This window comes from Pelobates fuscus, chromosome 5, assembly GCF_036172605.1.
Source record: "Pelobates fuscus isolate aPelFus1 chromosome 5, aPelFus1.pri, whole genome shotgun sequence".
Classification (NCBI taxonomy): domain Eukaryota; kingdom Metazoa; phylum Chordata; class Amphibia; order Anura; family Pelobatidae; genus Pelobates; species Pelobates fuscus.
This window is the reverse complement of record NC_086321.1, coordinates 198939970-198964285: the sequence shown is the minus strand read 5'-3', so window position 1 is coordinate 198964285 and position 24316 is coordinate 198939970. Positions and strand designations below refer to the sequence as shown.

Below are 24316 nucleotides of genomic sequence, written 5' to 3'. Positions count from 1 at the left end.
GAATTGCCGCAGAAAGCCAATGTATTTTCGCTTTCCAATGGGAGAACGCTGTAACGGGCTCAAAACGCCAAATGACTTGGACAAGACTGCCCCAAGGGTTTAAAAATTCACCTACCCTATTTGGTTCAGCTCTAAGTCAAGATCTACTGGATTTCGAGTCTATCCCAGGAGAATGTGTATTGTTACAATATGTAGATGACTTGTTGATAGCAGCAGTTACAAAAGAAAAATGTCAGCAAGCAACGCACGATCTACTACATATTCTCTGGAAGGCAGGATACAAGGTGTCCAGGAAGAAGGCTCAGTTGTGTTTGCCAACTGTCAAGTATCTGGGATTCCATATCTCTGAAGGTCAAAGGATTATGGGGCCAGAGAGAAAAGAAGCTGTCTGCCAAATACCAATACCCAAGAATAGAAGACAAGTGCGAGAATTCTTGGGGGCAGCAGGCTTCTGTAGGATATGGATTCCCAGCTATGCGATACTGGCAAAACCTCTGTACGCAGCCATCAAAGGTACAGAGCACGACCCCTTCTTATGGACCCAAGAACAGCAAACGGCATTTGAAGATGTGAAGAAGGCTTTGATGAGTGCCCCAGCATTAGGTCTACCTGATCACACACGACCATTCTACTTATATGTACACGAGCAAAGAAGAATGGCTGTGGGAGTATTGACACAGTACTTGGGATCATGGCAAAGACCTGTTGCCTACATGTCTAAGCAACTGGATGCAGTGGCCAGCGGACTTCCACCTTGTCTAAGAGCCGTAGCTGCAGCCGCCCTGCTAGTAGCTGAAGCCGATAAACTCACTCTGGGTCAAGAACTTTATGTACGAGTCCCACATGCAGTACAGACGTTGTTGGATTACAAAGGAAATCATTGGTTTAGTAACAGCCGTATGACCAAGTATCAAGCAATGTTGTGTGAAAACCCAAGAGTGCATTTAGAGACTGTAAACACCTTAAATCCAGCTACCCTTTTGCCGCAACCTACTGAAAGTCAACATGATTGTTTGGAAGTAATGGATGAAGTATTTTCAAGTAGACCAGATCTTCGTGATTTTCCCATCCAGAACCCCGATGTTCAATATTACACCGACGGCAGTAGTTATGTGAAAGAAGGGATCCGCTATGCAGGATATGCAGTGACAACAATAGACAAGGTGATAGAAGCTCGGCCACTGGCGAAAGGAACATCAGCACAAAAGGCAGAATTAATAGCACTAACACGAGCGTTACAATTGGCTGAAGGTTTAAGAGTAAATATCTATACGGACTCTAAGTATGCGTTTTTAACCACTCATGCCCACGGAGCTTTGTATAAAGAAAGAGGACTACTGAATTCAGAAGGCAAAGAAATCAAGTACGCAGCTGAAATCCTACAACTATTGGAAGCAGTGTGGGAGCCGAAAGAAGTCGGTATCATACATTGTCGAGCGCATCTGAGAGGAGATGGTGATGTAACCAAGGGAAATCGGATGGCAGATAGTGCAGCTAAGCGTGCTGCTGAATCAGGAAGACAGGAGTATGTGGGGCATATAGCTGCTCTTATACCAACTCCACTGTCCCAATGGACTCCAGTTTATACAGCTCAAGAAGAGGAGTGGTTAAAGACTGAACCGGGAAAGTATTTGGAGAACAAGTGGTATCAGCTAGAAGATGGAAGAATAGTCATACCAGCATCACTAGCGGTAGAAATTGTCCAAAATTATCACAACGGGACACATTCTGGGAGAGACAGTACTGAAGAATCTCTCAGGAAACATTTCTACATACCAAGATTGTCCAACTTGACTCAGGCCATTGTACGCAGATGTGTAACGTGTGCTAAGAATAATGCAAGACAAGGACCAGTAAAGCCACCAGGAGTCCAGTTTATGGGGGGACTCCCCATGTCCGATCTACAAATAGACTTTACAGTAATGCCTAAATCGGGTGGACATCGTTACCTGTTGGTAATTGTGTGCACCTATTCAGGCTGGGTAGAAGCATGTCCTACTCGTACAGAGAAAGCAGGAGAAGTTGTAAGATTCCTGCTACGAGAAATAATACCCCGATATGGACTACCCTGTTCTATAGGATCGGACAATGGTCCAGCTTTTGTTCATCAGTGCCTACAACAACTGACTCATATGCTTGGTATAAAGTGGAGGCTTCATACTGCATATAGACCCCAGAGTTCTGGTAAGGTAGAGAGAATGAATAGAACTATAAAGAACCAGTTGGCTAAAATGTGTCAGGAAACCCAACTTAAGTGGAACGTTCTCTTACCCATAGCTTTATTGCGAATCCGCAGTACCCCTACCAGAAGGATGGGCCTCTCTCCTTTTGAAATCATGTATGGGCGACCACCTCCCGTACTTGGTAACTTAAGGGGGGACTTGAGTCAGTTGGGAGAAGGAATTACCCGGCAGCAGGTTGTAGAGTTGGGTAAGACTATGGAGGAGGTACAGAAATGGGTACAAGATAGATTACCTGTGAATATTTATCCCCCTGTTCATAGTTATCATCCAGGAGACCAAGTGTGGATTAAAGAGTGGAATAATGTACCGTTAGGGCCCAAGTGGAGAGGTCCTTATGTTGTTCTTTTGTCTACCCCTACAGCGATAAAAGTAGCCGAAGTAACTCCGTGGATACATCACTCCAGGGTTAAACCAGCAGCAGTCGATTCTTGGCAAATTACAGCAGATCCAGAGAATCCCTGCAAGATCCGGTTGAAACGCACTACTCAGTCGGAGTAACGAGGAATTATTGTGGATTACAAATTTTATTGTTACAGGTGTGAGTGAGAAGGCCATAATAAAGCCTGTCCGCTTACCAACACATAGTGTATAAGCCAGGAAAGTCTCGAAGGGACACCTGTGAAGACGAGCAGAACTCCATTCCCTGCAGCCCTCACATCCTGGAAGCTGAGGTTCCATCGCACGGACGAAGACTGAGGATGACGGCGAAAGATGTGCTTTTGATTGTGTTTATTTATATGTGTTTTTATATTCAGGAAGGTAGAGGTACCGACACTCCTAGCTGTGAGGTATGCATTAAGACTATGAGAACAGGTAACCATATTTCCCAAACCCTAATTTGGCATTCACAATACGAATGTAAAGGAGAGGTATCAAGATGTAGATACCTAAATATAGACTATAGTGTGTGCCATTTAGGAGTAGGAGAACCTAAGTGCTTCAGTCCAGAGTATCAACCTCGTACAATTTGGTTGACTCTCAGGAATGGAGATCCTCAGGGGACCCTAATTAATAAGACGGTGTTAGAATCCGTACATTCTTCGGGTGTTCTGCTATTTGATGCATGTAAGGCGATATCAAGTGGTAGAAAACCGTGGAATGTATGTGGGGATCTTAGATGGGAGAGGACGTATGGGTCTAATGATAAATATATTTGTCCCAGTAGTAAAAATAAATATGTGAGTCCTAGATGCCCAAATAAAGACTATAACTTTTGTCCATATTGGTCTTGTGTGGGGTGGGCGACTTGGGGACAGACAGTAGATAAAGACATGATAGTGACTAAGTTGCCGACTAGCCCTTATTGTAAGTCTATGGAATGCAACCCAGTCCATATACTTATTAATAACCCCGACAAGTTCCTAGATAAGTATGGAAATTTATTTGGGTTTCAGATATACGGGACGGGTTTAGATCCTGGGACATTATTGTTTATAGGAATAGAGACTGATACGGTATCCTCCCAGACTCATCAAGTATACCATTCCTTTTATGAAGAGATGAGTATAGATAATAAGATCCCCCATAACGCTAAAAACCTGTTCATTGACCTAGCTGAAAGTATTGCCGGTAGTCTTAATGTTACCAACTGCTATGTGTGTGGAGGTACTAACATGGGAGACCAATGGCCTTGGGAAGCAAAGGAGGTAATGTCCGGTTCTGAGGCAGTTGACCAACTAATATCTACACAAGCCGATTATCATTTGAGTGTTAGAGGTAAATCTGAGTGGAGATTAAAGACCTCCATCATAGGTTATGTTTGCATAGCAAGGAAAGGAATAATGTATAATACTTCTGTAGGAGAATTAACTTGTCTAGGGCAAAAAGCTTATGATGATGATACTAAAAATACAACTTGGTGGTCGGCTTCAAATGTCTCAGAACCATCTAACCCGTTTGCTAGATATGCCAGTTTAAAGGATGTGTGGTTTGATTTATCCATCACATCTACCTGGAGAGCCCCAGCAAATTTGTACTGGATCTGTGGTAAGAAAGCCTATTCGGAGTTGCCACAGGACTGGGAAGGGGCATGTGTGTTGGGTATGCTCAAACCATCCTTCTTCTTGTTACCGATTGAAACAGGTGAGACTTTAGGTGTTAAAGTGTATGATGTGAATCATAGGAAGAAAAGGGGACCCTTAGAGATAGGCACCTGGGAAGATAATGAATGGCCTCCCCAGCGTATCATAGATTATTATGGGCCAGCCACGTGGGCAGAAGATGGTACCTTTGGTTATAGAACCCCAATTTATATGCTCAACCGTATTATAAGATTACAGGCGGTGGTTGAGATTATTACTAATGAGACCTCACAAGCACTCAATCTTCTAGCGAAGCATAATACCAGGATGAGGACAGCAGTGTACCAAAATAGATTAGCCTTGGATTACCTTTTGGCAGTAGAGGGAGGTGTATGTGGGAAGTTTAACCTGAGCAATTGCTGTCTTCAAATAGATGACGAAGGGCAAGCAATAGCTGAGCTTACTAGCCATATGGTTAAACTAGTGCATGTGCCTACTCAGGTATGGAAAGGGTACAATCCAAGTAGTTGGTTTGGTAGCTGGTATGAGTGGTTTGGAGGGCTTAAGGCAGTGGTAGGTGGAGTCCTACTGATTTTACTGTTGTGTCTACTCCTACCGTGTCTTATACCCTTAGTAGTTAGGTCTGTGCAAAGCCTGATAGGAAGTATAGCAGAGAGGAAGGCTGCTGCACAGATAATGGCGATATATAAGTATAAGGCTCTAGATCAAGGAGAACCAATGCAGGAAGATGAGTGTTAAAAGATTCACATCATAAGATAAGTCTGGTCTGGTTCATGGTAACCTGAGGTATATGCAAACCAAGGTTAAGTGATGCCTCAAGTAATTGTGAAATATCAGAGGCATCAAAGGGGGGAATGTGATGTAATTCCAGTAAAATACAAGTTTAGCAGGCTAAGATTGCCACAAGGCATATGTATGTATATGTGTTTGTAGTATCAGTTAGTTAATTACACGTAGCTAAGATACTGTTATCACTGTACTGACCAGGTGCAGGAATGTAAGAACTGGAATTACGCGTCCCTCTCCTTTGTATCAGATGAGCCACGTGGTTAGACCGGATGGATGAGTTTAGACTCTATTTATTAAATAGGTTAAGGGTATGTGTGGGTGTAGTTAATTGTGGGAGGAGCTACAGTGCTATATAAGGAATGTACTCTATGTATTCAGTACTCAGACTTTGCTGTATTTTGGTGACGCTAGTCCCTCTGAGTCCCGATCGGTGATCCAATAAAGAATCTCTTCCTTCCTGAAGAAACCTGTGTCCATCTCTCTGTGCTTGGCTTCCGTCAGTTTCTCCGGTATCAGTAGCAAGTGTCTAAATAGACGAGGGAGACAGCTAAGTCGAAAAATAAAAAACTGACATAGAGTCAGAATATCACAGACAAAACGAACAGTAAACAGTCTCTTTGCTATTGCTATTTCCCTTACTTCTGCTAATAAACACCTTCGTGGGTGTTCTAAAACTAGATGGTTGTACTAAATGCTGTTGAACCTATCAAACAGAATAGGACTCCAGAGGGAGTAAGTAATGAGAAAACGGAAAGTTGGAAAAACTAATAATAACTCATAATCAAAAGGTGAATATAAGAGGGGAGGATTCCCTCAGTGCGTCGTGAGAGGTGCATAGTGCAATGTCCGTGGTGCTGTGACTCGGGAATCCCCCCAGTGGTACGATCCGACGCGCGTTTCGGAGTAAGCAACTCCTTCGTCAGGGATCAGAATTGCCGCCCAGAAGTTCCCGGTATTTAAATCATTGTTGGCCAATCAGGGAGAAGTGCCTGACGTCATCATCACTGACGTAGCGCTATGATCTTGTCGACTCTATAGGGGAGGAGTTAATTTCCGTAACGTCAGAAGATTGACAGGCTGGGGATCCCTTGTGTAGAGGGGAAGGAATCTTCTAAGGTTAGAACTGTACGGAACCTCAGTCATAGTATGCTGTGTTCTTGTACTTATGTCCATATATATTGGACCATAGGTAGAAATGTAATGTGTGTCTACAGATGTCAAATTGGATAGAGGACTATATTGATCTAAAAGTGGGGAAGGACGTATACTTTGTGTAGAAATACAAACCCACTAGTAATGGTAAATCATAATGCTGAAGTAGACGTAATTAAAAGAAAATAACTGTGTGAATAAAGCTACAGAACATCTGCTCCAGTGTGAAGTAACCACTCCTAGTATATGAGTGGAAAGTCATATTATGATTCATGTGTTGTATTTGAAGTATACTATCCTTGAAACCCACAATGCTAAGGGATTGTAGGAAATGTCCTTAGTAGGTAGTTACATTTATTAAGTTCTGAGCCCCTATATAGGTAAAGGACATAGCGGAAAGGCAGAAAGGCAAGGAAGGTGGGGATTTTTTGGTCAGGCGGCAGTATTGGGGACCGTAAAAAGTCCCTCTGTGTAAAAACATAATGAAGTGAAAAAGAATTCTCAAACAAAAAGTATATACATTTAACTAAGATAAAACGGGGAGGCTATTTACAAGTGCATTGAAGATCTATATTTTTATGGAGACTTCTAAATAAATGGAGAGTATGAAAAACCCTCATTAAGACCTTTGGGGGACAGGGTTTTGAGGCGGTAGATCCAGTAACATTCACGTCTCCTTAGACGTTGGTCCCAATTGCCCCTCCTCTGGTCCTGTTTAATTAATTCGATGCCCTGAAACTTAAGGACTTTTGGGTCCCCATTGTGAAAAGTTCTCACATGTCTTGAGACCGATGTTTCTATATGTCTGGCTGTTTTTATGGAATTTATATGTTCAAGGATGCGTTTCTTGAACGGTCTGAACGTTTTGCCCACATACATGATGTGACATTGGCAAGTGATTAAGTAAATCACTCCTTTCGAGTTGCAGTTAAAAAAGGGAAGTGATTTAAAGTTTTCCGTATTGGAGCTGTTGTTGAAGTCCTTTGATTTAGTGTTAATGTACCCACATGCTTTGCACCTGCCATACTTGTAGGTGCCTTTAATTTTTTCCGATAGCCAGTGTGTAGGTGGTTTATGAGGCTGGAAGTGGCTATGTACCAATAAGTCTTTCAAATTGTTGCCCCTTCTAGCTGTGAGGGTTGCATGGGAGGGGAGGACGTCCCTGAGATGGATGTCTTGTTTTAGTAGAGGCCAGAAGCGATTCAGGATTGCTTTAACTTGGTCCCAGCCGGCGTCAAAGGTGGCGATACATCTCAGTTGTTTAGGTTCTGGTGGAGTAGGGGAATTTTCCCTTTCTCTTAGTAAATCTTCCTGCTCAGATAGGAGAGCCCTGTGGTATGCCATCTTCAGGCATTTGTTGGGGTAACCTTTGGACCTGAACATGTGGCGCAATTCTCTTGCCTGTGTTTTGAAGTCTTCCAAATCCGAGCAATTGCGTCTTAGACGTAGATATTGGCCCGTCGGTATACCCCATTTTTGCTGCGTTGGATGGTAACTTTTCCAATTAAGGAGGTTGTTGGTGGCCGTGCTCTTTCTGAACAGGTTTGTTTTGATGGTGCCTGGTTCTAATGGGGACACCATCAAGTCGAGGAAACTTAGGGACGGAGTGCCTATCTCGGCTGTAAATTTGAGGTTGAGTTCATTTATGTTTAGGCTAAGTGTGAATTGTCTAAACTGATCCCCTGACCCAGTCCAGATGATTATGATGTCATCTATATATCTTTTCCATAGGTATATGTACTGGGTCAGGGGATTTATTGGGGGTGATGTGAATACAACTTGTTCCTCCCACCATCCCAGGTGCAGGTTGGCATATGAGGGCGCACAAGACGTCCCCATAGCAGTCCCCTGCACCTGGTGATAGTATACTCCGTCAAACAAGAAGAAATTATGTTTTAGAACAAAACTTAGAAGATCTAATACCAATGCACCATTCCTTTTATTAATTTTGCAGCCTTTGCACTTTTTTCTACTGCCATAATATCCTTCGTTAGAACAGGTGCCCAATATTGCACAGCATATTCATGGTGTGGTCTTACCATTGATTTATAAAGAGGCAAGATTATATTTTCATCCTGAGAATTAATGCCCCTTTTCATACATGAAAATACTTTACTGACCTTATCCATTGATGACTGACATTGCATATTGTTGCCTTGTTTGTTGCCTATAACAATTCCCAAATCCATCCCATGTGGAGTAGGCACAATCTCCCTCAATCACAGTGACAGTGCCGGCGCTACCATAAAGCGGCACAAGCGGCCGCCTTAGGGCGCACCAACCCGAGGGGCGCAAAGATATCCGAGTGACTGGCGGGAGCACGGAGAACTCCACTCCCGCTAGTCACTCTCTGCAGCAATGCCCATGGCAGTAATTTACCAAGCTGGCTGGTTGTGTGATGAGGTAAAATATGCAGCCACTGAGGGAGGAGCAGCGAGGAGCGACCTCAGCCAAGCTCTTCATGAGCTAAAGGCCGCTGGGATACGTGTCGTCATATCCCGGTGGCCAACTGCTGTGCAGAGCGGAGGGAAGCTACTGCAGTGCAGCAACACCTGGGGGACCTCTGTTTAACAATTATAAGTAATAGTAAATGTGTGTGTGTATGAGCCGATGTATGTTAGAGCCAGTGTGTGTGTGTGTGTATAAGCTGTGTGTGTGTGTGTAAGAGTCAGTGTGTGTGTGTGTGTTTGTGTATAATCAGTGAGTGTGTAATAGCCAGTGTGTGTATATAAGCAGTGTGTGTGTGTGTGTAAGAGCCAGTGAGTGAGTGTGTGACACAAGGGGGTAAAGAGACCACATAGTTAGGATATAGACACAAAAACATATAAAGAATGCCAAACAGGGGATACAATCTGCAAAAAAGGGAAAATGAGAAAGAAAAAGGTGGCAAGATGCACAAAAGGGGGAATATTAGACAGACAGCTGGAGACAAATTTTGGGTGCAGCAAAATGTGTCTTCGCCTGTGTAGACAGAAGTCCTTGCACCGGCCCTGCACAGTGAAATCAAAAAATGTCTGAGGACACAGTGGCTCAATGAATAGCAGCTTTCATTGTTTATAAAAGTGCACATCAAACAACATTTCAACCTGACAGGCACTCTTACAATATCATCCTAAAAAACATTTCTCAGCCCTTCTCCTAATATCTCATATCCCTACTATTCTTCACTTCTAAACTTTCATCTAACTTTCTGTACTCTCCAGAACCAACACTTATGAAAGTGGCCTATTTCTCCTTTAACCCTATTTCACCTTTTATTGTTATCTCATTTAAACAGAGCCGCTTCACCTCTGCCAGTCAGTCAATTACTCGCTGTTAGAAAACCCCACTGTGTAACTGTGAAGCTATGTGGAACTTGCTGACTCCATATGTGTACTAATATAAAACAGTTAATAATAAAAAGGATAGTAACAAAAAAAACTGCAACTGTTTATGAAAATGGAACTGTTGTCACTTCAACTGAAAGTAAATTTTGTACTCTATAACCTATAAAAACAATGATTTTCCTGTGTATCCAAACTGCTTGGTAAAAAAAAAAAAAGACATTTTATCACAGACATATTTCACTACTTCCAGCAGGGGGCAGACCTTTATAACGCCTACTAAATTAGATGAAGTAAAAGCATCTTTGCTAGGTTTAAACTGAAGGAGGAGCCGGTGTCAGGGAGAGTTTACTCTCAGGTCACAGGAAATGCAGAGTTTACAATAGGAGGTGTGGATAGGGAGAGGGCACAGCTCCTCCAGAGGCAACAACAGTAAGTATCAGTGCAAATAATAGGTTGAATGCACTTGCTTTTTGTTATTTTTTTGAATTCATATTTTATAATTGATGTTTCTGTTAAAGTCCAGTTGGTTTAGCATGTTCTAATCTGCTGAGCAAATACTATGATTTGCCTTTAAATCCTGTTTGTATTCACGATATAACTCACTATTTGCCATAAATGTAAGCGTTGCATAAACATTTCTGCTAATCATTTAGTGAACCTTTGGTTGCCAGGGTAACAATCTCAACAACATTCTAGCATTCCTTTAAGATTATTTTTTTAATGTATGGAGATCTGTCTTTAATTTTAATTAGGTATGAATGTTCTAAATGCTTTAGCATCGAAGCTGTATTGTAAATCCTAGACCTGGGATCTGGAGTATAGTTGTTTAGTCAGGTGCACTGTCATGCTTGGATCTGTCTGAAGAACAGATGGCAGCCGGGATTAAACTGCAAATGTATAGAACGCGATTAAATCCGACCCTTAAGGGTTGATATGCTTGTATTTTTCGTGCTTCTTACTGAAATTGTATACCAAAGGCAGTTTTAAAAATATTTGCTTCCCAGCAAACTGAACTTCAAGAATGTTAAATATGAAGTAAAATATTTGCATATGTTTGTTTTTCTTATTTCTGCATAGTCTTTACAATGGATGTATTGTCTGGCCATATCCTGATCAACAAGGATGGAGACAGACTGGACCCTGAAGAAGTTTTGCAAAACAAAATTGTTGGCCTGTATTTTTCTGCTGGGTACTGCTCTCCATGCAAGGACTTCACCCCAATACTCTGTGACTTTTATACTGAGTTGGTGGATCAGTCTCCTCCAGTAGTTCCATTTGAAATTGTATTCATCTCTTCTGATAAAAGTCCTGATGAAATGGTGGATCACATGCACAGTTCACATGGCGACTGGCTGGCTCTACCCTGGCATGATTCATTCAAGCAGTAAGTCTTCAGGTGTAGCTTCCCAGGGGGGATTCTCTTAAGGGAATGAAATGCAGAAACCACCTCATGTAAATTGGAGCTGGATACATTTTATTTTGGTTCATGGGTATAATTGTTTTAGCTTTCATATCTTTCAGCATTTAATTTTCCTGATGCCATGATATATTTGTATAAATGGAAAGAATCCCAGGCACTCACTGTGATTGTTCTTCAAGCAGATTTATTGCAACGTTTCGACCTCAATGCTTGAAAAAGACCTCATTGAGGTTGAAACGTTGCAATAAATCTGCTTGAAGAACAATCACAGTGAGTGCCTGGGATTCTTTCCATTTGTATATATTTCTTGGGGCCTTTTTTTGCTGACCCATGCTCAGTAGCACCCTGTGTTTAATTGATGTGACTGAGTGCGACCCTATTCCCCTTTTTTATGATATATTTGTATAACAGAAGCTATAATTTTAAACAACTGACAATACAAGTGAATTGGTGTATACTAAACATATTTACTATAGTGTATCTGAATACTTTCACTAATAGAATACATCTAAATCTGTATGTGCTCTATTTTGTTTTTATATTTGCCAGGTTCGAAAAACTTTGCATTTCGAGTAAGTGTACACATACTTGCTCCTTGGCATTACCTTTCCTTCCTTTTCCTAAACAGAGTAATGATGAATAGAGTGATGTACAGTAGATTTCTCATTTTAGTTTTCTGTGGTGGAATAACACGGCATTTATCCATGTCGACTCACTTGCATTCGTACTTCTCATTCATAATATTTTATGAGGGAGAAGCAACAAGCTGCTTGAGCATAGTATCTATATGCTGGTCCAGGTTCCCTAAGTGAGCCTTATAGTTAGCCAGTTAAGGGTTTAATCATGTTGGGTCCATTTCCTGTTGTAATTTCAAAGTAGATAGTGTAACTGACTAGAAAGTGCTCAAATCTATGCAGGCCAACGTCACTAATGACGCAAGTATTGCGCAGATTAGGACTTCAACTTTTGTCAGTACCAGCGTTGACATGAGTATGTAGCTACTTATATTTAGTCCACAACATCTGGGGTACCGAATGTTGCATACCCCTGTCATAGAGCATAGTTTGTGTCAAGCTTTCTGCAGGGAGGTGAGTAAAACACCTCCCCTCCCAAACGCCATGGCAAATACTTTGCCAACCTCTTGCCCTGGGGGACCAGAGAGCTGGCCGTCTGGCCACCTAATGGCCCCCCAAGGCTGGCATCTACTGATGTAGGTGGGCGATGAGGGAGCACTGTCGCCTGAGCGCTCCCTGCTCAGCTCCCGCAGTGATGCCGAGCCGGAATATGACGTCCCTGTATATATGCCTGTCAGTGAGGGTCTGTGTGTGTTTGTCAGTGTGTATCTGTCAGTGAGTATGTGTGTATGTGTCTCAGTGTATATGTGTGTCGGTGAATATGAGTGTGTGTAACTGTGAATGAGTGAGTGTGTATGCTTATGAATGTTTCAGTGAAAGTGTGTGTTGGTTAAACAGTGTGTGTGACAATGACTGTGTATCTGTAAGTGAGTGTATGTCAGTGCATGCATCAGTGAGGGCATGTATCTGTCAGGAAGAGAAATTTGGAAGGGGGAGGGGTGCCTGAGTTTTGTCATGCCTAGGGCAGAACAAAACCAGAACAAAACCAGAATACACCACTGCACATACACACCCATTGCACACAGCCACAAAATACCACACACATGACAGACAGCACACACACAATACACACAGCCAGCGCTGTATTTAGCGCAAGGCTGACAAGGCATTTGCCTTGGACAGCACTTTCAGGGGGGTGGCAAAAAAAAAGACACCCCCAAACGCTGACCGGTTGACCACCTCAGTGGGGAGTCTGGCATCTCCAGATGTAGGTGGGCGTTGAGGGAGCACTGTAAAGCCGGAGTCGGAATATGACGTCTCTCCGGCATCACTGAGAGGTGCGTGAGGAGGCTGAGCAGGGAGATCAGAGCTCCCTCACCGACCGCCTAAACTCTGCTCCTGTCTCCCCGACCGCCTGCCAGCCCAGCCAGCAGCAGCCCCACTGGACCACAGGGAAAAATCCAAAATGTAACCCAAAAAAAATTGTGAGTGTTAGTGTTTCAGTGTGTGTGTCTGTCACTGAGAGTGTATATGTGTTTGTCATTAAGAGTGTACATGTGTATGCAGCGCACTATTTAGCACGAGGCTCACAAGGCATTTGCCTTGGGTGGCACTTTCAGGGGGTGACAAAAAAAAGCCGCCCCCCAAACGCCCTGGCAAATGCCTTACCAGCCTCTTGCCCTGGGGGACCAAAACCCTGGCCATGCTTGCCCTAGGGGCCCCCAAAACTTGCATATCTGGATGTAGGCGGGCAGCGAGGGAGCACTGTTCCCTGAGCTCTCCCTGCTCAGCTTCCTCGCCACCCGCCTGAACTCTGCTCCTGACTGCCTGCTAGCCCAGGCAGCAGCAGCCCCACTGGACCACAGGGAAAAATCCAAAAGTAAGCAGAACATTTTTTTGTGTGTGTTTATTAGTGAGTTTGTATGTATGTGTCAGTGTGTGTATCCATGTCTGTCACTGAGAGTGTGTGTGTGTGTGTGTCTGTCAGTGAATGTGTGTGTTGACACTGAGTGTATATATGCCTGTCAGTGAGGGTCTGTGTGTGTTTGTCAGTGTGTATCTGTCAGTGAGTATGTGTGTATGTGTCTCAGTGTATATGTGTGTCGGTGAATATGAGTGTGTGTAACTGTGAATGAGTGAGTGTGTATGCTTATGAATGTTTCAGTGAAAGTGTGTGTTGGTTAAACAGTGTGTGTGACAATGACTGTGTATCTGTAAGTGAGTGTATGTCAGTGCATGCATCAGTGAGGGCATGTATCTGTCAGGAAGAGAAATTTGGAAGGGGGAGGGGTGCCTGAGTTTTGTCATGCCTAGGGCAGAACAAAACCAGAATACACCACTGCACATACACACCCATTGCACACAGCCACAAAATACCACACACATGACAGACAGCACACACACAATACACACAGCCAGCGCTGTATTTAGCGCGAGGCTGACAAGGCATTTGCCTTGGACGGCACTTTCAAGGGGGTGGCAAAAAAAAAGACACCCCCAAACGCTGACCGGTTGACCACCTCAGTGGGGAGTCTGGCATCTCCAGATGTAGGTGGGCGTTGAGGGAGCACTGTAAAGCCGGAGTCGGAATATGACGTCTCTCCGGCATCACTGAGAGGTGCGTGAGGAGGCTGAGCAGGGAGATCAGAGCTTCCTCACCGACCGCCTAAACTCTGCTCCTGTCTCCCCGACCGCCTGCCAGCCCAGCCAGCAGCAGCCCCACTGGACCACAGGGAAAAATCCAAAATGTAACCCAAAAAAAATTGTGAGTGTTAGTGTTTCAGTGTGTGTGTCTGTCACTGAGAGTGTATATGTGTTTGTCATTAAGAGTGTACATGTGTATGCAGCGCACTATTTAGCACGAGGCTCACAAGGCATTTGCCTTGGGTGGCACTTTCAGGGGGTGACAAAAAAAAGCCGCCCCCCAAACGCTCTGGCAAATGCCTTACCAGCCTCTTGCCCTGGGGGACCAAAACCCTGGCCATGCTTGCCCTAGGGGCCCCCAAAACTTGCATATCTGGATGTAGGCGGGCAGCGAGGGAGCACTGTTCCCTGAGCTCTCCCTGCTCAGCTTCCTCGCCACCCGCCTGAACTCTGCTCCTGACTGCCTGCTAGCCCAGGCAGCAGCAGCCCCACTGGACCACAGGGAAAAATCCAAAAGTAAACAGAACATTTTTTTGTGTGTGTTTATTAGTGAGTTTGTATGTATGTGTCAGTGTGTGTATCCATGTCTGTCACTGAGAGTGTGTGTGTGTGTCTGTCAGTGAATGTGTGTGTTGACACTGAGTGTATATATGCTTGTCAGTGAGTATATGTGTGTGTGTGTGTGTGTGTGTGTGTGTGTGTGTGGGTTTCTGTCGGTGAATGTGAGTGTGTAACTGAATGAGTGAGTGTATGCCTGTGAGTGTGTATGTTTCAGTGAAAGTGTGTGTTGGTTAAACAGTGTGTGTGACAATGGCTGTGTATCTGTAAGTGAGTGTATGTCAATGCATGCATCAGTGAGGGCGTGTATCTGTCAGGAAGAAAAATTTGGAAGGTGGGAGGGGTGCCTGAGTTTTGTCATGCATAGGGCAGCACAAAACCAGAATACACCACTGCACACAGCCAGCAAACACCATACATGCAGCCAGGACACACCACATTAACACACATTACAGACAGACAAAATACAAACACTCCATACACGCAGTCAGCACACACGATGCATACATTTGTAATGATAGTCTTAGCCAGGGCAGAATGGTGACTGCAGCATGATTATATTAAACTTTTATTAAACTTCTCTCGGGGAGAGGAGGGCATAATCTAAAGAGCTAGAAAAATAGTAACGTTAGAAATGCATGTTTGCATTTGAAATGATAGTGTTTGTTTAAAGCGGTACTGTCATGCCGAACTTACCTTTCTTTAATCGATTCCTCTTCTCTCCCTCTGTCAGGATCTGTTCTTCATTTCTTCCTATCTGCTCTAGTTTTCTTTAAAATATAAGACAAAGTAGGGACTATTTGTCTTATGGGGGTTTTCTAAGCCTGACCATCTCTGACCAGCAGGGGAGCAAAGTGTGCTTCATTTCCGGTAGTCAGAGAAATTGTCCCACAATTCTTACCTTTCCTCCCTGTTCCCGCGAAACTACCGAATTGCGTCCTAACAGAATGAGAACAGTTTGTTAATTCATGTTAGGACGCAATTCGAGACTTTCATTCGAATTAATGAAATTCCGATCCTATTCGTGGCATTACTTGGTATTAGTAAGTTCTTCCCCTACTTGCTATACTGCAGGTAGGGGCATATCTATTAAACAGTGAGCAGCCTGTGGCTGCTCACTGTTTAAACCCCCCCATACCCTGATCCCGAGCCCCCACCTGTGCCGCGCGAGTGGAGGCTATTAAACTGAAGGGAGGGGACCCTTAATGAGAATGTGTGAGTGGACCTATTGTCCTCCTTCCTGGCCCCCACCCCCTTATAAAGCCTTCCCACACCCTGCAATTAGGCTCAGAGCACTCTAATTGGTTGGCTTGGAGTCCGACCAATCAGAGTGCTCTGTGTCATTTTACACAGCGTGGGAAAATTCCAAATAACTTTCGCACACTGTGTAAAATGACTAGCACTCTGGTTGAATTCCAAGCAAACCAATCAGAGTGCACTGCGTCAAATTGCAGGGCGTGGGAAGGCTTTATAAGCCCGCTCCATGCCCTCGCCGGGTGAAGATGGATTAATTCTTTTAGCGTTGTTTTTTTTTTTTTTTTTTTTGCGCTCTGGTTTTTTATTTTATTTTTCGACGGGTATTATGGTTTTTATTTGGCCTTTTTTGGGGCTGAAAAAAGAAGATTTTAGAAAAAATAAGACATCAAATGGTAAGTTTTATTAATTTTTTTACAGGTACTTAGTTCTTTTATTCCCCCTAAATATTTTTAGGGTGAGGGGGGTAGGTAGAAGATTATGATTTTTTTTTTGTTTTGGGTTGGCGGGGAACTAGGGGCTTTGGGACCCCTAGTCACCTTGGGGGGGGGGTTAAATTTTCACCCCGCTGCTCAGGGGTGGGGGCCGGGGGGGTGGACAATAGGCTGCTCACTGTTTAGTAGACATGCCACTACTCGCGGAATAGCGTGTAGGGGCATTCGTGAGATTTTAATCACCGTTATGCTATTATGGGAGTCATATTGACCCCCATAGAGTGAGGGAGGACATGGGGGGCTTAGGAAGTGGTGGGGAGGACTGCTCCCTGCTGCTTCTATCTTTACATATTACAAGGAGGGAGCTGCGCGCCGGTAGCTCCCTCCTTGTAATAAACTGAACGAACACTGATATTCAGTGTTTGTTCGTCTGACATTTCTATTCATTCATTCGTCTTTCTGATGAATGAAGGAATAGATGAAATTCCCGTTCGCATGCCCAAGTGTTTAACTGGGCATGTGCAGGAATTTCACAGCGCTATCTAGTGTGGGCAGGTGACGTGTCCCACAAGGACTTCATCTACCCACACAAAAATGGCGGCGCCCAGAACCTAGGTCCGGGCACAAAATAAAGTTTAAGAACTAGGTTATATGGGGGGGGCTTAGGGGCATTTGAGGGTGACTTGTGGGTCAATTAGATGTAGTGGATTCGGGAGGGGTGGTTTAAAAAACGGGATTCGGCCATGACAGTGCCGCTTTAAATTTGTCCATCACTTTCTAGCTTTCAGATGAATGTCGGACAGGTTATAATGTTTATTTTCTACTTGGCTAAAATATTCTGCCACCTAATCATTTAGCTCTGATGTATGATTGAGAAACCTGTACTAAAAAATTACAAGCTGGCCATGATTTAGAGCAGCATTTCTCAAACAATATGTTGTTCGCAACCCTGAACACAGAATTGTTTTGATCTGGTGACCTTTGGCTGATATTTAGTTGCTACAGTGGTGTTCCTTCATTTTATGGGCAAGCCCTTCCAGAGTTGGTTGATAGGGCACAGCAAACCTGCTGAAGACCCAGACAATTCCTTACTTAGTCATGATCACTCACAAATTCACACTTTTACAAACAGTCATAAATTCATGCTCACATTAACATACACCCCACATTTAAATACTAACAGATACACACATATATGGTCATAAATATACGGTAGTTATACATTCTTGTTGTTATATATAGTAGTGTAGACAGGATTAGCCATATTTGTCCAGTAGACAAGATGCAAAAATGCCAGAGGATTTCAGTATGCAATGATACCTTTTTTTTATTGGACTAACACAGGGGTAGTCAACCTTTTAATACCTACCACCCACTTTTGTATCTTTGTTGATGGAAAAGTTCCTTACCACTCACTAGTGCCGCAGTGAATAATTTTATAGCAGCGATTTTTTTTTTTTTTTTTTTTTTTTTTTTTTTTTAGAAAGGCGGGTTTTTGAAAAAAAATAAAATGTACTTAAATTTAACTATTTTCCCCATTTTTTCTATGTGTGTGTGTGAAGGGGCAGTGCGTGTTAGGGGGGGCAATATGTGTGTGAGGGGGGCAGTCTGTGTGTGTGTGAATGGGGCTGTGTGTGTGTGTAGTGTGTTTGTGTGTGAAGGGTGCATAAGGTCTATGCTGTGTGTAGGTGGGTAAGATGAGAAAATCTATCTAAATGTCTCCCCTCGCCCAGTGCGTGTGAGGGATGTTGTATGTTGTGTGTAGGTGAGATGTGAAAATCTATCTTGTCTCCCCCTCCTGTTTTCTTACCTTTATAATGCCTCTCCCTCCCTTTTTTTACCTTTTACCAGGGAGGGGAGGCATAATGCTGCAAGCACTGGTGGTCCAGTGGTGGCATGTTCACTTTAGCCTGCAGCTCCTCCGGCTGCAGGCTGACTCTACTGTCCTCCTGCAAGCACAGCACTGTATAGGAGTGTTGCCATGGTAACAACACTGGTAACAACACTCCAACCAGCCTGCTCGTGGGATAAACACAGAGATTCCCAGGCCCTTCCCTCCCTCTGCTGAAACAAAGTGACAGTGGGCCAGTGATCTCCTTACCAGCCTGAGAGGGATTACAGCAAAGCTGGCTCTGCATGGGCTGGTAGGGGAGATAAAATGATCAAATGAATGAAATTCCGAGCGTGCTGCGGCTGCATCTTGCAGCCGCTTAGTAGATAGCTCCCTAATTCCCACGGTATTAGGGAGCTATCTACCAAAAGGCTGAAATACCAACATTACTAATACAAAGTAAAAAGACAATAATCTGCCCCCGTAGGGGCATGTCTAGTAAAGAGTGAGCTGTAAACTGTGGCTGTTCACTGTGATAAAAAAAAAAAGAAGAATTAACCTCGCCCCCCCCCCCCCCCGCCCAATAAATGGCCCCATGGAGGGGCATCTCTTAACTAGCCTGGCAGTGTGTCCTCTAATGGGGATCCCATAAAGAGGTTTCCTTGATTTGATAGTGCAGTTTTTGTGGCTTCTAGGTTGAATTACTTCAATTTGACTTGCAGGTAGACAAGGTGGTGGAGCAGCTGTGATAGTGTCAAGAGATTGAACTGATTTTTCCTCCACGACAGCCCCTATCAGTGAAGATGCCAAGTGATTTTAGGGTAACCACTAGCGAGGGACTGAGTGCAGCGACCGCTTTTTGGGGTCTGAGTGAATACAGATATGAGGGAGTATTGGTGATTATTCCCTCAGCAGTGAAGGAGTTAAAATAGCTTCTAGCTTTTGTAGGGATGTTAGTTGTGGGGGTTGGTTACATTGCCCTGCTCTATAAGATTCAGGCCAGGAGTGAGGTGTGAGATTTTGTTTTGTACTTCAGGCTGCATTGTAGATAACAGATGAGAAAGCATGCATGCAGGTCAGATTACAGTTCAAAACCAATGTGTTTTAGTGAAATAGTTTTCATCAATTAGTTTTCTTGGTGTTTAGAAATTAAATCTGAGCATTGCTGAATGGATGATCAAATATAAAACCCAATTTACAAATGGAGGTGAGTTGTTTTTTTTAGTTTAAATGTACCTTGTTTGTGGTGCTCAGCTGAAGGTTTCTCTTCCTGGTAGCAAGATGGTACATTGGAAGTCTTTTTTTTTTTTTTAAAGGAAAATTTACAGAATATCGGTAAGTTATCGGGTATCGGCCTGAAAGTTCACAGATTATCGGTATCTGCTCTAAAAAAAATAATATTGGTCGATCCCTACTAGGAGTACAACTGATTTCAATGAGCCAAACTCTGCCTTTTATGCACAGACCCCAGCAGGGGATCTCTATTGTATTCAACACAAGTCCCTCACAGTAATCCCTGTGCCTGGGAGATAATGGTGTTAAAGACCGGTAAGTTAATTATCTCCCAGGAACAGAGCCAACACAAAATATAAAAATATAAAAGTACCCCAAAACATAACAAAAACATAAAATAACCCCATACGTAATACATCCCCAAATAGCCCTGATCTGAGCCGCCAAGTTCTCCAAATTGTGCTTAGATCCATGCAGTGTAGGGGAAACGCCACCGTGTTAAAGTTCTGACCGGCCGCACACGTGGTCCTATGCCCAAAATAGTTGCAGGGCATTTGGTGCTTTTGCCGGTAAACTTTCAGGAGCTCCTGCAGCTGCAATACGGGGTGCTCCGCCTGGCTCTCAGGTAGCGTTTCTTCCCCTTAGTCTCAGACACATACCCTCCAAAAAGCGCTCTCAAAGTGATTGATTCAAAAGCCTGGACCAAGTTGTCCGGGAACCGCACGGTCACTTCATGCCGAAAATAGTTCCATAACATTCTCGGCTAAGTCCCGCTGAGGTGACCGGGACCCACAAAGTCCTCATGCCAAAATTTTTTCCATAGAGGACCATTTGTGGGTTTGGTTCATGTGAATGGCCACCAGAGAGCTAGCATTCGGTTTCATTCGAATGAAGGGAAAGTGACAAACCAGAGGAACCCAGGGAAAGCTGCTAATGGCAGCTGGGCAGGGTAACTCCCCAATGGTGTCTTAGACCTGGACCATAGTTGGTGGGCAGGAGGCCGGCTTTTACACTCCTTCAGGAGTCCGTGGCAAATGTACGTGGGAAGGGACATTTGTCAGAATCAGTGGTTTGTGATATTCAGAGGGTGCTAGCAAGCATTTTTCTGGTGAGTTAAGACCTCTGGCCTTTAAAGAGACCACTTGTATTTTTCTCGTGCGCAGTATTTAAAGCAGAAATGAGTGCCTACTCTTCACACATAAAGCACCTCAACAAGTTAGTGCTTAAGGTGTTTGGAGTGTTCCCTTAAACAGTGACTGGAGGCGATATAACCACTTTAAACATATCATATGTAATGGATTTTTTTTTTATAAAAATGTGATTATCTGATATTAAGTATTGCTATACCATTCATTCTTTGAGTTGGAATCATTTTCTCTTTCTTTTCCAGTGAATTGAAGAACCGGTACAAGATAACAGCATTACCAAAACTGGTGATTGTGAAACCAAATGGAGAAGTGATTACCGACAAAGGAAGGAAACAGATAAAAGAGAGGGGGATTGCTTGTTTGTCATCATGGTTAGAAGGGGCAGATGTTTTCCAGAACTTCAAAGGTCCATAGAAGCATTAACCTCCTAGCGTAGAATGCAAAAAAGCGAGGCAATAATTGAACTGTAACCTATGCATACTTTTATAGATTGTGTGTATTTATCTACCTCCAAGTCTGTTCCTAATTTAATTTTTCACTTAACTGAATTATATATTTGGATGTAAAATATTAACTCCTGCTGTTATAGTTTACATGAAAATTTGCACAGCTATTTAATCTAAATTACTTGTGGTAATTTGTTCTACATTTGCACTGCTGATCTCTTTATATGTATATTTTGGCAATAATTTTCATATAATAAAATAATATATTTTGTAAAAAATTCATATCTTGGTATATGGATTAGTGGGCATTGGGAGATGTTATTTTTCTGTTTGTCAGAGCAAAAATTACTGTGGATGATTCAACATCTCAATGATGTAAATGGCATTGTTAGTCTAATAAACTAGACGTCTGCACCAGTATGTTGTGATTTGTCCTTGGGCATCAGTTGCTGTTTATTACCCATTTTGCTTGTCATTAGTAGCCTTATCAGGTCTAGACTTTCATGGTTATAGATGTGGAGTCATGGATTTCTTAATTTTAAAGTAGTATCACTTTTTTACAGCTTTTTTGTAATTCATGGTTTATTAATAGGTATTAGATGTTATGAACAACATTAATATAAAATGGCATGTACATATAAGTAGCGGGGTGATGTGTCATGCAAATATCAACTGGTACAGATTGCAACAATATGATATATTAAGGTATAAAGAGAAATACAGTATTTTATAAAATAGTGGTAGTATACTTAGTTACTAAGTTATATATTGTATCCATTAACACTCCACTGAGTCGTGTCTTGGGTCTAAGAAGATGGCTTAAGAATATGGCATATAGACATACCAGTAGGAAGACCTTAGGCATTACCATATTAAAGGGACACTGTAGTCACTAGAGCCACTACAGCTTAATGTAGTGGCTGCAGTGATTACAGTGGTGCCTAGTGGTACCTTGAGAGACAATCAATCAGATGGACACTAGAGGTGCTTCCTAGTCCAGTGCTCCACAGCATGCAGCACTAATGTTCAGCATCTTCATGCTCTGCGTGGAGGTGCTGAATGTTTCCCATAGAGATGTATTTATTTAATACATCTCTATGAGGTGGTGCTGATTGCCGAGGCATGGTATTTTTATGTGCATGCGCAATTGTCTCCCAATGCTTTCCTAAGGGAAATCATTGGATTGGCTGACATCATTAAGACTGGTTTCAACCATGGAGGCAAGACCAGCCGCGGTGAGTCCGCCACGGCATGGGTGAAAAGGTTTTTTCCTTTAATGACCACGGAGAGGGGGGAACCTAAACTGTGATTTTTACACTATGTCAGAAATACATGTTTATGACAATAAAATATCACACTTAGTATATGAGTTACGAAGTCATATACCATAGAGAAGGATTGAGTAGCCAAATAGGAAAAGAGTGAAAGGGAGAGAGAAATGAAGATGCATAGAGTACGGAGTGTAGGAAAGTGTCCTGATAGGAGGAAAGAGTGTAGGAAAGTGTCACCGATAGGAGTGTAGGAAAATGTCCCCATAGGAGGAAAGTGTCCCCATGAAATATGGGACATGACCGGTAATAGCCTGTGTGAAGATCTAATTGTTTGCCCTGGTGAGCAAACACAAATTTGCCATGGGCAAACCGGAAGATCTGAATCTTAGCATGCGCAACTAGTGGAATGTCACTTATCACCTTAAGAAAGTGAATTCTGTCTAGGAGCAGCTTTGTTCCACTAGAATGAGAAAATGTAAGCACAAATCATAATAAAAAAAATAATAATAAAATAAACATAAACACATCACACTAAACTATTGAACTCCTCCCCCACCATTTAAAGGAGTCAATGGCACAGTGCGATGGCCCAGCAAACCATATGACAACAGAATAACAAGTCCTTCGGACCATGTTATAGAAACAGACACTTTACAGAATCATCAGTGACACCGCCTGCACTTGGAAACCTACCTGTTCAGCTCTTCCCCCCTCCAAGAGCTCCCTGGCCAATAGGATTCTGCACCTCCACTTTGCCAATAAAGTCCCAGCGTAGCTTTACAAGAGTCCCCAAATGTCTCTCTAACTGCTGGCAACTTGTCTGAATTGAGCATCACATATCCCCTGAATACCGGTATGCTGAAAGCAGGAGCATCCTGGCCCAGAAGGGCTCTCAGCAAAAAGGACACTCTCCAGCTACTCCACCAAAACCCAGAGGTGAAGGCCCAGCCTGCATTCCATCACCAATCACATTCAGCAACTCAATATTTTATTCAGTGATGCAAATTATGGAGAAGTTTTAGTCCTCTTTACCACATTCACTGCAGTGACACTTTAACCACTTCAGTAGAAAAGGGAGTTGTGGGGAACACCCAGAACTTAAATTTTTGTTCATAGTGGTGTTGTTGTAAAGACCAGAATATATGCAAAATACAAATTAAAGGAACAGCACAACAGAAAAATTAAGTTTTAAATTTTACAAGGCTACTTAAAATCACCACTCTTAGTAACCAAATATGGGGTTTTGGCTACACCATATATCCATACCGTAGCATTGGGCACAGTATGGCCATATGCTGTAACAAAATCCCTTTATTTGTTTGCTAAGTGAATTTTAAGTAGCCTTGTAGGATGTAACTATTTTGTGTGTGCATTGTTCCAGGGATATATACTGATCAGACATTAAAACCACGGATAGGTGAAGTGAATAACATAGATTATATCGTTGAAGGGAGACCTGTCAAGAGGTGTATATATAATGCAGCAAGTGAAAATTCAGTTCTTGAATTTCATGTGTTGGAAGCAGAAAAATGGGCAAGCGAAAAGAACTGAGTGACTTTCAGAAGGAGTTTGACAAGGGCTAAATAGAGCATCTCCAAAACAGCAAGTTTTTTGGGGTGTTCCTGGTATACAGTGGTTAGTACCTACCAAAAGAGGTGCAAGGAAGGACTATCCGTGAACCAGAATGCGGGTCATGTGCACCCAAGCCCAGGGCCGGATTAAGAGCACACTGGGCCTGGTGCTGACAATTATGATGGGCCTAATTACGGAATCTTATCGACCAAAAACACTAAAACAGTCATACCGCCCAAGCGTCATGTATCTGATGGAGATGGTGCTGGAGGTAAACTCATAGGATGCAGCTATGACAAAACACATAATCTATGCTAATCTCTCTCTAATTTATGCATTCATCTTTCAAGTAAATCCATAACCCCTAACAACCGTGTCC

General features: G+C 43.0%; 1 protein-coding gene across 3 annotated transcripts in view; it reads left to right on the top strand.

Moving 5' to 3' along the window:
- NXNL2 (nucleoredoxin like 2) overlaps positions 1-21501 on the top strand; it is a 58131-nt gene extending 36630 nt beyond the window's left edge. Inside the window, exons 1-3 of one of the 3 annotated variants that reach the window (XM_063457172.1) lie at positions 9914-9960; positions 10630-10936; positions 20891-21501. In XM_063457172.1, the coding sequence (XP_063313242.1) occupies positions 10638-10936; positions 20891-21062 (471 nt within the window). In that variant the 5' untranslated portion in view covers positions 9914-9960; positions 10630-10637 and the 3' untranslated portion in view covers positions 21063-21501. Of the gene's footprint in view, positions 1-9913; positions 9982-10629; positions 10937-20890 lie in introns of those variants that run through there. The other 2 variants (XM_063457171.1, XM_063457170.1) reach the window with 2 other exon arrangements.
- Positions 21502-24316: the final 2815 nt, after the last annotated feature.